This window comes from Gobius niger (genome assembly GCF_951799975.1).
Source record: "Gobius niger genome assembly, chromosome: 1".
Lineage (NCBI taxonomy): Eukaryota > Metazoa > Chordata > Actinopteri > Gobiiformes > Gobiidae > Gobius > Gobius niger.
In genome coordinates this window covers 52,575,100-52,589,801 of record NC_136852.1, presented here as the reverse complement: position 1 = coordinate 52,589,801, position 14,702 = coordinate 52,575,100, and the positions used below count along the sequence as shown (strand labels likewise).

General features: G+C 38.0%; 1 protein-coding gene across 1 annotated transcript in view; it reads left to right on the top strand.

Moving 5' to 3' along the window:
• The window catches only part of dock5 (dedicator of cytokinesis 5), an 86,959-nt gene that overhangs the window by 21,568 nt on the left and 50,689 nt on the right, over window positions 1–14,702 (top strand). The window contains exons 6-12 of the mRNA XM_079556481.1: window positions 325–473; window positions 611–746; window positions 2,338–2,495; window positions 5,498–5,579; window positions 7,470–7,599; window positions 10,797–10,869; window positions 14,080–14,222. Of these exons, the coding sequence (XP_079412607.1) occupies window positions 325–473; window positions 611–746; window positions 2,338–2,495; window positions 5,498–5,579; window positions 7,470–7,599; window positions 10,797–10,869; window positions 14,080–14,222 (871 nt within the window). The remainder of the gene's footprint in view (window positions 1–324; window positions 474–610; window positions 747–2,337; window positions 2,496–5,497; window positions 5,580–7,469; window positions 7,600–10,796; window positions 10,870–14,079; window positions 14,223–14,702) is intronic.

Here is a 14,702-nt window from a genome sequence, read left to right as displayed (position 1 = left end):
TAGTTTTGTTTATCCTTCCAATGCCTGGGGATTGGTAACATGAAATTTCACTGATTTTCCTTATGGTTTATCAATATTTCATACGGCCTATTGTCCTGGTTTGATCCTTATTTGGTGCTATTTATGTGTGACATATTATAGTGAAGATGTAACTGTCAATGAATCTATCCCTTTAAATAATGAAATATTCCCTAAGGTCTGTGGAAAAAAAACGTGTGTCTAGTCTGGCAGGACCAGGACAGGTTGAAGTAGCTCCTTAGCACAGGGCCTGTTTCGGTCGATGAGGTGTGTTTAATGCAGTGTGTGTTTCTGTTTATCGGACAGGCCAACAAGACTACACTGTTCAGGAATGTTCAGCAGATGGCCTACAGCCTCATAGAGTATCGATCTCAGATAGTGTCGGGAACGCTGCCCAAAGATGACCTTGTGGAGCTCAAGAAGAAAGTCACTGCAAAAGTGGACTACGGAAACCGGTGAATGAATGAATGCTTGTCTGTCGGGACATAAAGACCATTGTTAGATTGTTATTGCCTGACTCATTGTGGTGAGTTCGTCTGTGGAAACTCTTTTAAAAGGTTTTTTTTTTCTGTTCCTTTATTGCGCTGCACAGGATTCTGGGTTTGGACCTGGTGGTACGAGATGAAGCTGGGAACACGTTGGATCCGGATCAAACCAGTACAGTCAATTTGTTTCGAGCGCACGAGACTGCATCGCGCAGCGTGGACGACAGGATACAAGAGGAGAAGGTAGAGTTACTATGCAGATACTACGGTACACCTCAAAAATATCTATGGTAACTGTATATAATGTGTGTGTTTTGTTATGCAAGCCTAGGTACCACTTTATTTTAATACACATTATTCCATTGTGTAAGTTATTATGGATTGTTACCAAGCAGATTACCCTGTTTGGTAGCACTTTATTTTACACTACCTTGATACATTGTACCTAACAAAATTTAGTACTAAGTAATCTGCTTTGCAGGTACATAATGTAACAAGACATATGACCTTTAGGGTTAGGGCTTAAGGTTAGGGTTAGAGTTATGGTCTCATGTCTTTTTATATTCTAATTGGCTAACTGGCGTGCTTGATACTGATTGGCTGGCGGGTGCTAAAACTGTACGTTTGTTAAGTGGAGACATCACAGCTCTACTTCCGGGTTCGCAGATGTGCGAGAAACTACAAAAAACTCTTTAATACCACAATCAATATTTCTGAAACTCAACAGAGAGTTACTGAACATCATCAGGCCCATTAGCCAAAAATGCTGTACCTACTGCTATAAAAGTAATATTTGCCTGAATATTGATTGTTGTTTTTAACAGTTTTTAATGGGTTTTTTCTCGCGTATTTGCTGGTTTGCTAGGACCCGGAAGCGGAAGTCGTGCATTACACAGTTTTCAAGTGTTCTTGCCTCGTGTTGTGTTGTTTAATCCTTGCTTATATACCTCCAAACTACAAGTAAATATTATTCAATTGTGTATGTAACACATAGGTGCAAGTTATTACGCATTGTTAAAAATAACATTACATTGTACTAAGTTAGGCAGGTACAATGTATCAAAGGTAGTGTAAAACATGGTGTTACCTATTGTTCTAAATATTGTCTGGTGCAATGTATCAAGGTAGTGTGAAATATAGTGTAACCTAACCCTATAATGTAGTTTCAGTAAATGCAGAATTTGGTTGCAAATATTGCATTGTAAAACAACATGAGTCACACAATGAGCCGCAAAGCAAAGTACAATACTCTAACTTTTTGTAATCATTTCAATCCAGTCCAATCCACGTCATTTGTGTAGCACATTTAAACAACACATTTTTTCCAAAGTGCTGCACGTAAGATCATAAAAACAATGAACAGATGCAATGCTAATTAGCTCTACCACAAAAAGAAACAAGTTAAAAATGAAACCAAACAAAGAGACTACACTAAAACCTACATTGTAATTCCTTCAATTACTATTTGAAAAAAAAGAAAGAAAAACCTCTGAGAGTAGCTACTTTGACTGGAGTAATTTTGGAGTAAAAATGCTCTTACTTGAGAGCAACATTTTGTCAATCTCTCCGCTGTGACTAAATGTTGACACATGTGTATCTGCAGTTAGTGGAATTTTATTGTCCCCCTTAAATGCCGTTGGACTGTGAAAAGCAGCCTGCAGAATGGAGGCGTGTATTGTTGCTCAGACTGATGATGTCTCACTAATGATCATTATTATAATCACTCATTAAGTCTCACTATGATGCGAATAGTTTTCTGTTTACATTGACAATAAAATAACCAAGTTGCAGCTTCACTTCCACAGCTGAACTTGAATTTTTTGTCTTTCTTTAGTCGCGGTTGCAGAACTTGGAGACCAGGCGTCAGACCCTGTTCAGCACAGTGCACACATACAGCCTCCTCATGAACCTGAAGAACTTTGTGTGTAACATCGGAGAAGACGCCGAGCTGCTTATGTCCCTGTACGACCCGGACCAGTCTGAGTTCATCAGGTCTGTTTCGCACACAAGATGAAGTTTGTTTTATTAATGATTCATAAATCTCTGTCAAACAAAAGGTCTCAGCAGCTCTCACCCAGTACAAATGTGGGACTGTTTTATCTTTTATAATTCCGCCTGTAACTGTTAAAAACAGTCCTATCTATTGCACAATGCACATGAACAGATTTCTTTGTTCTTGTATGCAATATTAAAGGTTCATATTAAACGGGCCGGCATTTGGACAAATAGAGATTGGCAATACATGGATGGAGTATATAGGAACACAAAAAAGCCCACTTTTGCTCCTTTCAAATGTAAAAGGCACGAATATGCTTGAGACGAGCATGACCTCCCTCATCATCAAAAAACATCTTCATAACTAAATTGGCAATACATGAATGGAGTATATAGGAACACAAAAAAGCCCACTTTTACTCCTTTCAAATGTAAAAGACGCGAACATGCTTGAAACGAGCATGACCTCCCTCATCATCAAAAAACATCTTCATGACTAAAGCACTTTATCTCTTCTCGGATGAATGATGTTTTTAGGGTGACCTTATCAAAATGTAGTAAAAGCAGAACAAGTTGAGCTCTGATTTGAGAAAAATTTAAACTCAAAGAACCAGCAAAGAAGAATTAGACTTTATATTAAAACACATAAGTACACATTGGGGTAGGTCACAAAATATTTTCCATCAGAAAAATAAGACCACTAATATTGTGAATTGTAAGTATGGATATTGTGCTTCTATTAAATCGACCTTTGTACTATTTAATCCACTTGGCAACTTTAAAGGGGCTAGATGCAAGTTAGTCATTTTATGCTCACTACTGCCACCTCTGGTCTTATGCGTAACTGCAGCTTCTATATTAAGCTCATGCATGACGGCACTTCAGACCCGAATTAACACCTTTTTGAGTGCAGGATTTTAGAGGCAGGTGTGGTGAACAGGTCTGAGCTCATTCTACACATTAGGACATGGCTGGAACATGTAGGGGGATGAAAATACTTAGTTTTAACATTTTTAAACTCCGTATAGTCCCTTTAAAGAATGACTCATTGTTCTTGAGCTTTATGGGACGGACAACCCCTTATACATATTACTAGACAAAGATAGTTCCAAGTTTGAGATGTGTCTAAATGGAACAGTCAAAAGAGCAATAAATAACGTTTGTCAGTAAAAAAATAAATAACTGTGCACAAAATAAATGCACACCATGATGGAAAGTTGTAATATTTTTGCCATTGTTTACTTTGGTAAACATGGAGCCACTATAGCACAGTTGTTAAGAGTAATTATTATGAGTGCTTGCAGCATTCCTGTCACGTATCGCTGCTGTTAAAGTAGCATTAGGGTATTTATATTAGCAGTCCGCGCTGGAAGGCCACTCTTTTAGGCTTCATTAAGGCACTGCTGCTTCTGCATACGAGGATAGGAAAACAGTCTGTGTGCGCGCTGCACTTGACAAAAAAATGTGTCAGCGGAAACCGCGAGAATGTCTAAAGAAAATGTTTCTTTGAAAAAGTTTCTCCAAAAATCTTCCGTCCTTGACTAACCATTAACCCTTTACCTCTGTTGGAAGTGAAATACATTTAACAGTTTACAAAGAAACTAGAGCAGATACAAATGCATCGCTCGAGCTTTTAATGAAAACTACCCGTGAATATGTTCCATTAGGTTGAGTGGCAAATTCCAACTAGTGCCTATTATTATGAACCATTTCAACAGATCGACCAGATTATTGTAGTGTTGCTGTTGATATTATAAATGTGCAAAATTTGACCTGTTTGTGAAATAAATGTTACCAATATGTGCTATTAATTGGTGGCGTTTTGTCATATTGACATTACACGTCAGATTTACAGTGATCTGAATTGACGCAGAAATAATAATTCTAGCCTGGTCTGTACAATGTGTTACCAAATTATTGTTATTGCAAAATCACTGATGTCTTATCCATCTGAGACTGACACAAAAGCAACAAAAAAGTACAGTTACTAAAAATGTAGGATTGATATGGTCCCGATTTAGTAGTTTTGCTTAAAATTTTGTTTTGACACAATTTATTGAAAGATAAATAAATAAATAATCAGTATCACTTTAGATTAAGGGTTTTCTCATTAAGTATTAATAAGCATAATTAATCATTTTAGGGTGAGGGTAAAGGTCAAGGTCAGGGTTAGGTTAAGGGTTGGCTATGAATAAGCGTATCATGAATGGCCTATTAGTATGTTAACAGATAGAGTATAATAAGCAGTGTGTTAAAACTTTAAAAGCATTAATACTTATTAATACTTAACAAGCACACTTTAATATAAAAATCTCATTAAAAAAAGACACTGTTGTAATGGTATAGTTAAACCCACACTGTGTAACATTTTGGACTATACTGTCAAACATGCCCCCAATGAGCAGCCCGACACAGAAAATGCTTTTACTGCAGTGGATGATTAAAGAATTGATTTGGATGAAAATTTAACATATTTAAATCTCAAATTCTGCTGTCTTTAGTCTCATCTCCATGGAGACGAACTGGAGATGCACCCACTCCCAGTAAAGTTGGTCATGTCTTAGGAGAGCTGAGCCGCTCAAAAGTTTGTTTGTACATTTCTAAGGTATTTTTCAATTAAGTTGAATATCTGTCATAAAATAAATGCTTGTATTTCAATTTTATTTATTGGCTAAAATTCTACACGGTGTACCTTTTTTAAATATTTCAATAATATCGTAATGGCAATATTTACAACAGCTATCAAATATAGTTTTTTTCTAATATTGTGCGGCCATATTTCTAGCCTGGAATCAAACAAAAATGAACAATTCTTTTTCCTAAAGCCGTTGTTGATTTTATCATACTTGGCTCCAACTTTGTTTTGCGAGTCGAAAACAGTATGTCTTCTGGGCACAGTGGGCACTGGGCAGTACTGTTAAAAATTCCTTATTATGTATTTTTCTTGATGCTTGCACATTTGTAATATCTAACCGTGGGTCTTATTTAAATTCATGCAGCGAGAACTTCCTGGTGCGGTGGGACAGTATGGGAATGCCTAAAGAAATCGAAAAGCTCAACAACCTGCCAGCACTCTTCACGGTAAATGAATCCCAGCACCCTCTATATGCTCTGCTTTAAGACTCGCACAACCCACCCAAGTCAAATCTGCCACAAAAGGCACAAATTGTTCCTGGATAACTGCTAAATGAGTGAAACTTTTCAAAGTCTGTCCAGCGTTCACGGCGCTTGAATGGAAATTTGAATACATTTGCCTCTATTACGCGGTTTATGCGACATTTTGAAAACACACCATTGTTGACACACTTAGGCTGCCTCTAGGAATTACTGTATTGAAATGTGATGCGCCGACTTGCATCAGCAGATTACAATATTGTAGAAGCTATTTCAGCACTTTGATTAAGGGAAGTTTAATTAAAGGGGAATTTGCAAATAATTTGTTGTATTAATTTCAGGCTCATTTATTCAGACATTACAGCATTTCATTAATTGTCTATTTATACTGTTGGGTTTTCTTCCACCTACTTCCAATTCGATCTATTTTGTGTCAGGGACATAAGTCGACTGTTTGAACCCTGTTTAGTCCTGATTTCATCTTGATCGAGGGCTGGTGGTACTTGCAAGGTGAAATATTTGATACGGCGATACTTTACCAGCAACAATGTATAATAAAACCTTGGAATAAATATATTTGAGGTCATTTTCCATCCATTATGCGTTATGCTTTCCACTACTCAAGCGTCTTTCATGCACTAAATGAGTGGCGGGCAGATCTACATTGAATTGTGAACTTTAACCTCTTCACCCCCACCTGAACTGAGCACATTTTCTCCACTTTGGCTTTACCCAAATCTAAAAGCTTCTCGAAAAAAGTGTCAAAATGGCAACAAAAATGAGACAAAAAACGACAGAGATTTTAAAAGGTAAAAAAACTGGAGTTATTGTAAAATCACTTGGGTACCACAGTGTGTTAGATGTATTTACCAGCAGTAACTCAGCAGCTAACGGAGTTGTTCCCCGGCTATTTTAGTCAGCTAATGGTAGTCCATAGAAATGTAACAGCTGCATCCATGGTAACTGTGGAATTTTCAAACTCTATAGAAAAGTGACAAAAAGCGAAGAAAATGTAAAATGTAGCGTATCAAAGAAGTGACACCTTCCAAATGAGGCTTTACACTGGCCCATAGGCTGTGACCTTTTAGATTTGGGTAAAGCTGAACTGGAGAACATGCACTTGGTTAAGGCAGGGGTTAAGAGGTTGAAAAGAGAAGAAAGTGTACAAGAATCCTTTCACGATAAAGCCTTGAAATCAGAATATAGATTCAGATAATTGGGAAATCATGATTATACACTGCCCGAAGAAAAAACAAAGTCAAAGAAAAAGGTCACCGCTCTAATATTTTGACCGCCTTTAGCTTTGATTACTGCACTCAATTTGTTGGGGCATTGTTTCAGTAAGCCAAACAAGGTCAAAACAATTAAGTGTTACATTCATTTTCACCAAGATCTTGTATTGATGATGGGAGAGTTTGACCAAATATTCTCTGCAGCGACCCCACACCATTGCCGTTAGTTAAATCCAGGTGGCGACTTTTTTTGGTCAGGAGGTGTAAATGTATGCCATAGGACTACTAGCTGGGTAACAGTCTAGATTCTCGAAAGAAGGCAGTCGTGGGGCACACATTGCATGACAGAAACTCTCCCGCTCACTCTCCCATTTGTTCACAATGGATCATTCGGTCACAAATCTCTAAATACAAATATAAAAACTGCTTTTCTCTGCTTCTGTCCTGATTCATGCGCACATATAGAAGAGGTGATACTTCTCAAAGCTCTTTTCATCTTTCCCCGTGCAAGAATAGAATCCAATTATTCAAGCTCATTCTCTTTCCTATATGTGGTCTCATATCAGCCTTTATTATTTGTCATAATAAATCCTTTTTTTTTTTTTGCTTGCTCTGTGGTGCCCAGGACTTGAGCAGCAGCGACTTGATGAGGCTGCGGCTCTTTCTAGTGTGTCAGATCATTAGAGTTGGCAGCATGGAGCTCAAAGAGGGCAAGAAATCCACCGGAGGACTGAGGAGGCCATTTGGTGTGGCGGGTGAGCTAATATTTGTTCAAGCACTTCATCTCGAATTCAGCCAAGACGCTATGCTCTGACACTCCTTTCTGTGGCGAGGGTTTTGTCTTGGCGCCGCACACTTCTGGAGAGGCGCAAAAATGACGGATGCGATGTGTTGAAGGAAATTGGAACACCTGCTTCCTGACCTAGAAAAAATACAGGTTTTGTCAAGAAGTCCGGAAATTTGTTTGTAGCGGTGTAACGGTATTCGCTTTGGGTATTAAAGTTACAAGTTTGGATGGTTAGCATAGCGCCTTTACTTACCATCCCGGTGGCCTCAATTGTTTTTTGTTTGTTTTTTACTGCTGATTGAATCGTATCCATGGTTACGTACACTTTCCATGCCGAAAACCTACTAGCAATCCTAAAAAAACTGAAATAAAATTGATCCTGAAGGGGATGGGATCTTAGGGATGGAAAGCGAAGGTGCAAATCACCCATACAGCCGCTTGGTCACATTCGGACTAATATAAACTTATTTTTAGGGATGCTATCAGAGCCGATACTGAAAAAATACGATGGCGGGTATCGGCTACAAATATCCGAAACTGAACCGATACCAGTTTTGGCTCTCAACGCCTTAAAAACACATTAAAACACAACTTTTACCACCTAAATCTAAGTAAGTATGGGCATGCAGTTTTAACCCACACAAATGTATTTTTGATCCCCGTGCAAAATGCCGCGCTAGCAATAGCATGCTAAAGCTAGTGGGAGCATGCTAATGCTAGCAAAAACTAATTAAGGCTGGGTCAGAAACTAAGAAGAAATACCTAAAGAAGCCAAATAAAATAACATAACCACTGCTGAAGCCAAATGTTTGTAGTTTAGTTTGAGAAATGACAAACGTATTTGTAATGATCAGATCGCTTCATGTGAGTTGTTTATATTAATTTAATATACCCAAGGATATTTAGTGTAGAAAAGTCCAGTCATCCTTGTTTAATGTTCATCCATTAATTTATCAATAGATATAATTGATGTAACATCATGACAATATAATATGACTTTACTGATCTCAAAATGGAGAAAAGAGTAAGCCACTTTTAAGAAAGTCTTTCGGTAGTGGTAAATATCGCATATCGGCAGATACTCTAACCCCAGTATCGGTATCGGTGTTGGTTGCAAAAACACTGCATCGGTGCATCTCTACTCATTCGGCTGCAAAGTCTTTTAGATTTTAGTGTCACATACTCAAGATGTGATACTTTAAAAAACAAATGATGGTTATAAAGCGTACCTTTTGGCAACGGGGCCATAATCATATTTCCTCTATGATTATGGTCTTTCATTGCTCTCCATAGGTGCAGTTACTTCACTTCTTACTGTTACAATATGGCATAAACTAAAGAGGTGTCTGAATTGAAGGTGTGAAAGTACCAAGATTTGTCCCACATATCCGCACTAGTCACACATGTTTTCAAACCTGAAGTCAACGTTTTGTGTGATTATAGTGACAGAAGACTTTCTTTTAAGGCAATTGGACTGAAACTGATTAACTCCGGAAGATCTGTTGGTGTAAAAGTTGCATTGTTCTTAGCCAAGAAGATGAGGTGTACTGAGGTGGTTATTTTTACAGGATGAAAAATGTGTCCAAGTTGGTTTTGGTTTGTGGTGCCAAACGATAGGGAAAAGGCTTGCAACACCTGGCAAAGATCACCAACAACATTTAGACCATCTGTTTAATATTAGTAGTCCTAATGTAGTTCGTTATGTCAAACCTGTCTGTAAAGGGCATGCAGATGATGCCGCAGCATGGAAACAGCTGCAGAACAACAGAAGCCAAATGGGTTATGAAATGTATTTGTTTTTATACTCCGTCCAGAGGAAGTGCACACCTTATATAATGCAACCCTATACAACAATGCTTCTCAAGCTGTGGCACTTGGGATACTTCAAATGAAAGTTAAAGCGGAACTAAACACTGCTGTTGAACCGTTTATGAGGCGTCCAAGGAGTACTGTCTTCGGTTTACATGGAATATTGTTACAAACATTTTAAATAAAGTATAGTGTAAAGTGTAAAGTAGTATAATTTTACACCTTTCTGGTCTGAAACTGTCTGAATCTGTACGCGTGCTACCGGTCATGGTTAAACGGTGAACTGCAATTATAATTTTTTTAGCGTTTTGATAAGTGGCACATTGGGCTCTCATGGGTCCTCCAGGCGCTGCCCACTTTGACAGATTGTTTTTGACTGCAAATGTGGCCGTTTTGTTATGAGTTACCCTTTAAGTGTTTCTGCCTCAGACATGGTTTCCAGTTTGAACATAAAAAGTGGAATTTAGAAATCGGAAAACAGTTTTGCCGCAGTTTCTTCTAGGGCAGAGTGACAAAAGCGCAGCCACTCATTCACACAACCTTCCTGGTATTCCCCAGCATTCTACCATCCAGGACTATCCAGGCTTAACAAGTCCGTGCTATGGTCCGGACAAAGTGTAGGTACATTTCACACCTTTTAAGATTTATTCATGATAAGACATGATAAGGTTTAGTCATGATAAGACTTGAATAATCGATTCTGATTGGCAGGAAGGTGTCCGTTAAAAAGTGATAATGTACATGTAGCCTGGCATCATTTAAATAACCGTTAAATCACGTTCTATATCACTCCACTGCAGCTGTTTCCATAGTAACGATAAACAACTGAGCTGAAACTACTTCAAGGTAAAACTGAATAAAAAGTAAAATAACTCAACAAAAAAAATATGCAAACAGGCCCCAATGAACAGTTTCAGTTGGAGGGACCATGGTATAAGCGGGATGGATACTTACTTGATGGATAAAAGATCCAAGATAGAAAGCAAGATACAGGATTATAATGTCTGAAAAGGAGAACCACTGCTTTAGAACTATAACTTCTGCAGCCTCATGAGCAACAGTAGCTTATGTGTGCGTTTAATGTGAAGTGGTTTCCAATAAATGGACTTGAGAGAGGAAGCAAATAGTCCAGTTATTCTAAGCCAGGACAAACACATTAAGTTGAGTGCTATGGTGGCTGTTTTTGCTCATTTAACTGGATGGAAAATGTCACTAATGTCACTAAATTGCGCCAAGCTACAGGTAAGTGGCATTTCATACCTGGCACAGCTCGGGAGTTTAGTTCTTGTGTTATTTTTGCGCACAGTATGACTTAGTGTGACATTTAGGATTGACTATTTTTATGTGTGTTTGCAGTAATGGACGTAACTGATATCGCTCATGGCAAAACAGACGACGAAGACAAACAGCATTTCATCCCGTTTCAGCAGTAAGTCTTTTGTTGTTGTTTGTCACGCTGCTTAACTCAATTAAAGGCCCCATAATAATATAACTGACTTCTCTGAGGGTCTAACCATTGCATAATGATGGTCCCTTAGGAAAAAAACATCCATAAAGTGTTTTGTGTCATTAACATATTTCGACTCATCCTAAATATAACCATGGTAAATGATGACAAAAGCAATATTCCAATACTTTTGGAGAAATTCCCGATCATGATTATCTAGTGATGTTTTTTTGCAAAGCCTCAGGAATTCTCTAAAATGTGCATCATTTTCTTTGTGTGGCTCAAAAAGAAAGTAGGCTTCACAATAAATTACAGAATTGCAGAAATATCACTAAACCGATTTTTTTAAAGGTTGCACTGCAGCAGTTTTTGCCGGTGTTGTTTTGTCGCCATTGAAGATAAACTCAGTATTGTATTTTTTTTCCACATCCTCCAAAAAACAATTCTGTTATTATCTCGCAGACCACTGATTCTCAAACCTTTCACGCCAAACACCACTTACTAAAAGATTTGACCTTTCAAGAACCACCACCACACAGAAGAATGGGTCTACAAAATGTCTATAGGCCATAACTGAAACATGTTCTGTCTAAACTGGGTGTAAACCTTAAATGCATTTCTGTAGAATAAATTGCAAATAAGTGCCATCTTTAGAAGCCAAAGTACCACAGTTTGAGTCAATGTGGACGGTCCTTTCATTCTCTGTTTTCTTTAAAGTCCCTATATTTTGTAGGTTCATAAAAACAATATCAATAATAGCTAAAAGCCTTTCACAAACTTTGAAAACTTTAAAATTTAATGCTAAGGTATGTTTTTTGTTCATTGGAAAGAAAGAGACGGTGTTCCAATTAATGGAAACTGAAAGCGTTTTCTATTATTCTCCATCACATCTTGCAGATGCATTCATTGTTCTTTCAAGGACAAACTCTCTGAGTCAGTTTCTCCTTTTCAATACTTTTCAGTGTCTTGTGTAAGCAGCAGCTGCCTTACACACACAGAAAAAGAGAGGGTTGATAATGTATTTATAGAAATCTTAAGCAGCAGACACCCCACAAACTCGAGCTACTCTTGACATGGAGGCCAAGTTTAACCCCAAATTTACTTTCACGGTGTCTGACATTTTACCATGACAGCTGACATGAGCACAGGAGCTTGTAATGCACTGAAATGTCATCACAAACGAAGGTTCCTAAGCCGTCACCCGTACACTGCTGTAGTTTATCTGGTGAACGTTTCGCCTCATCAAGGAAGCTTCATCAGTGGAACAAATGGTCTTGGTTTTTGTCAGCAGCCATTTAAACCTCTTTGTTCTCGATGTCACACGAAAACAGTTATTGCTGCAATGTTTCCCCTATAGAGCGCAGGTTTAGAGATGTTTTGTTGATCATGAGGTATTGATCGAACGTCAATGCAGTGTTCAAGAGAAGGCGTTCGGGTTGGAAAATGTTTAGTGTCTTAATTCTTTTCACTTCATTCCTTCCATGAAAATGCAGTTGTATAAGCCATACAGTGAGCGCACTTTGCCTCATGTTTTGAGAAGTGTGTTATGTATTTATTTATTTATTTATAACACCATTAACATCTGACTATCTGAAGATTTTTGAGTGGTTGTTGCTATAGTGGGTAATTTATTATTTTCATGTGAGTCGATAGGTTCTTCTCATCTAAGTGCCTTTCATTGCATTGTTGACTCTGTGTTAACCTGAATAAATCTATTCAAATCTACACAAAACCTTGACGCTTTGAAAATGGATGCTTTTAACTATTATGCTCTAAAGCAGTTGTTCTCAACTGGTGGGTCTGGACCCAAAAGTGGCTCACTGAACCATTTTATTGGGTCCCCGAGCCTTTCTCAGATCACACAACATTTCTTTTAATATTTTTCAACTGTAAACGTATAATAAAACTGCAGAATCTGTTAAAAGAACTGATCATATTGATCAGTGCTGCATTGAAAAGATCAGTGCAATACAAGTGTAAGACATCATCCATCCACCCATCCGTCCGTCCATCCATCCATCCATCCATCCATCCATCCATCCATCCATCCATCCATCCATCCATCCATCCATCCATCCATCCATCCATCCATCCATCCATCCATCCATCCATCCATCCAATTTTATACCAAATTCAAATAGAAACGATACAATGATAATAACACATTTTATTTGAGGCTTTCAAGACTCTATTTCATAAAGAATAGACTTTACAACATAATGACAAAAATAATTGAATAGTCTGAAGCTAAAGACTAAAAAATAAATAATTAAAAGATAAAGAAAAACAGGAAAACAAAAATCTAACACATTGACGCAGTTGTTTAGACAGTTGCCGGCCTGTAACGATGTCTCAATCACGACATTCATTCATTTCAATTCATGAAAAGTCCATCTGTGCTGTAATATTCAGATTGGTACAAACCTCTCTATCAAATCCTGAGTGGAGTTTAAAGAATAAATAACGGTAAATGATTGTAACATCCTCAGCAATAGAATGCTGCATAATAAAACAGGAATTGTTTGAGGTGCATGAATACTTTCTGGACAGACTGCGCGATATAAGAAAAATGTTGCCATATTTGATAACTTTTTTTTAAAGCATTTTTACTAAATATAGACTAACCTAATCAGAAAAATCATTACTAAAACGAAACCTTTAACTTAAACCACACGCTTATGTGTAACTGCAGCTTCTATATTAAGCTCGTGCATGACGGCACTTTGGACCCGAATTAACACCTTTTTGAGTGACAGTGCAGGATTTTAGAGGCAGTTGTGGTGAACAGGTCTGAGCTCATTCTTAGTTTTAACATTTTTAAACTCCGTATAGTCCCTTTAACATTTTTTAGGTTGTTTTGCAAAAAGATGCGTAAATGTCAATTATCAATGTCAATAATTTGATGCAGTACTGTCAACACAGAAATAAGCAAAACCCATTCACATACACACAATGTTTATTCTGTTTGCTATTCTGAATAGTATTCTGGTACTTAAAAACACTAGCTGGGAACTCTCCTGTTTAGGCATAAATAGAAGCACACCATGACAATGACATGATGTCAGAACATTCATGAAGCATTTCGGGTTGCCTTTTTGCAACTTCTCGGTCCATTTGTTTGTCACCTGTCAGAGGAGTTGGCAGCTGAATTATATTTTCCTCATATTCCCTGTGCCATTTCTTTCCTCGCAGAATTGCAATGGAAACCTACATCCGTCAGAGGCAGCTCATCATGTCCCCACTCATGCCTTCGCGGGTTATAGGAGAGAACGAACCGCTCACTGCCGTCTTCAACAAAGTCATTGCCACGCGGGAGGTCAACCACAAAGGCCAGGGTAAAATGAAGAAGTGTTGCCACGATACTGCATTTACAAACATACAGTGTCTCTCGAAAGTATTCAGAAACCCTGAACTTTTGCGCATTTTGTCATGTTTACAACATAACTGACAACATTAGTGAACGTTCACACACAAGTAACAGACAACTGTGAAGTGAAAGCTTAATGATGAAAAAATAGAAAAGTGAAAAGTGGGGCGTGCATAAGTATTCATACAGCATTTTCTGAGTGCATTAAGTAAGGATTAAACAACGAGGAGCCGTGCATTCGACGGTTATAATGCACGACGCGGAGTCAAGAACACCACGATGCGCAGCGGAGTGGTGTTACTCCGCGAAGTGCATTATAACCGTCGAATGCACGGCTCCGAGTTGTTTAATCCGCTTATACCATGGTCCCACAAACGTAACATTTATAATAAATATTTGTTTCATTTACTAAGGTCACTAAATATGCCAGACCACCGGGACTATTTTA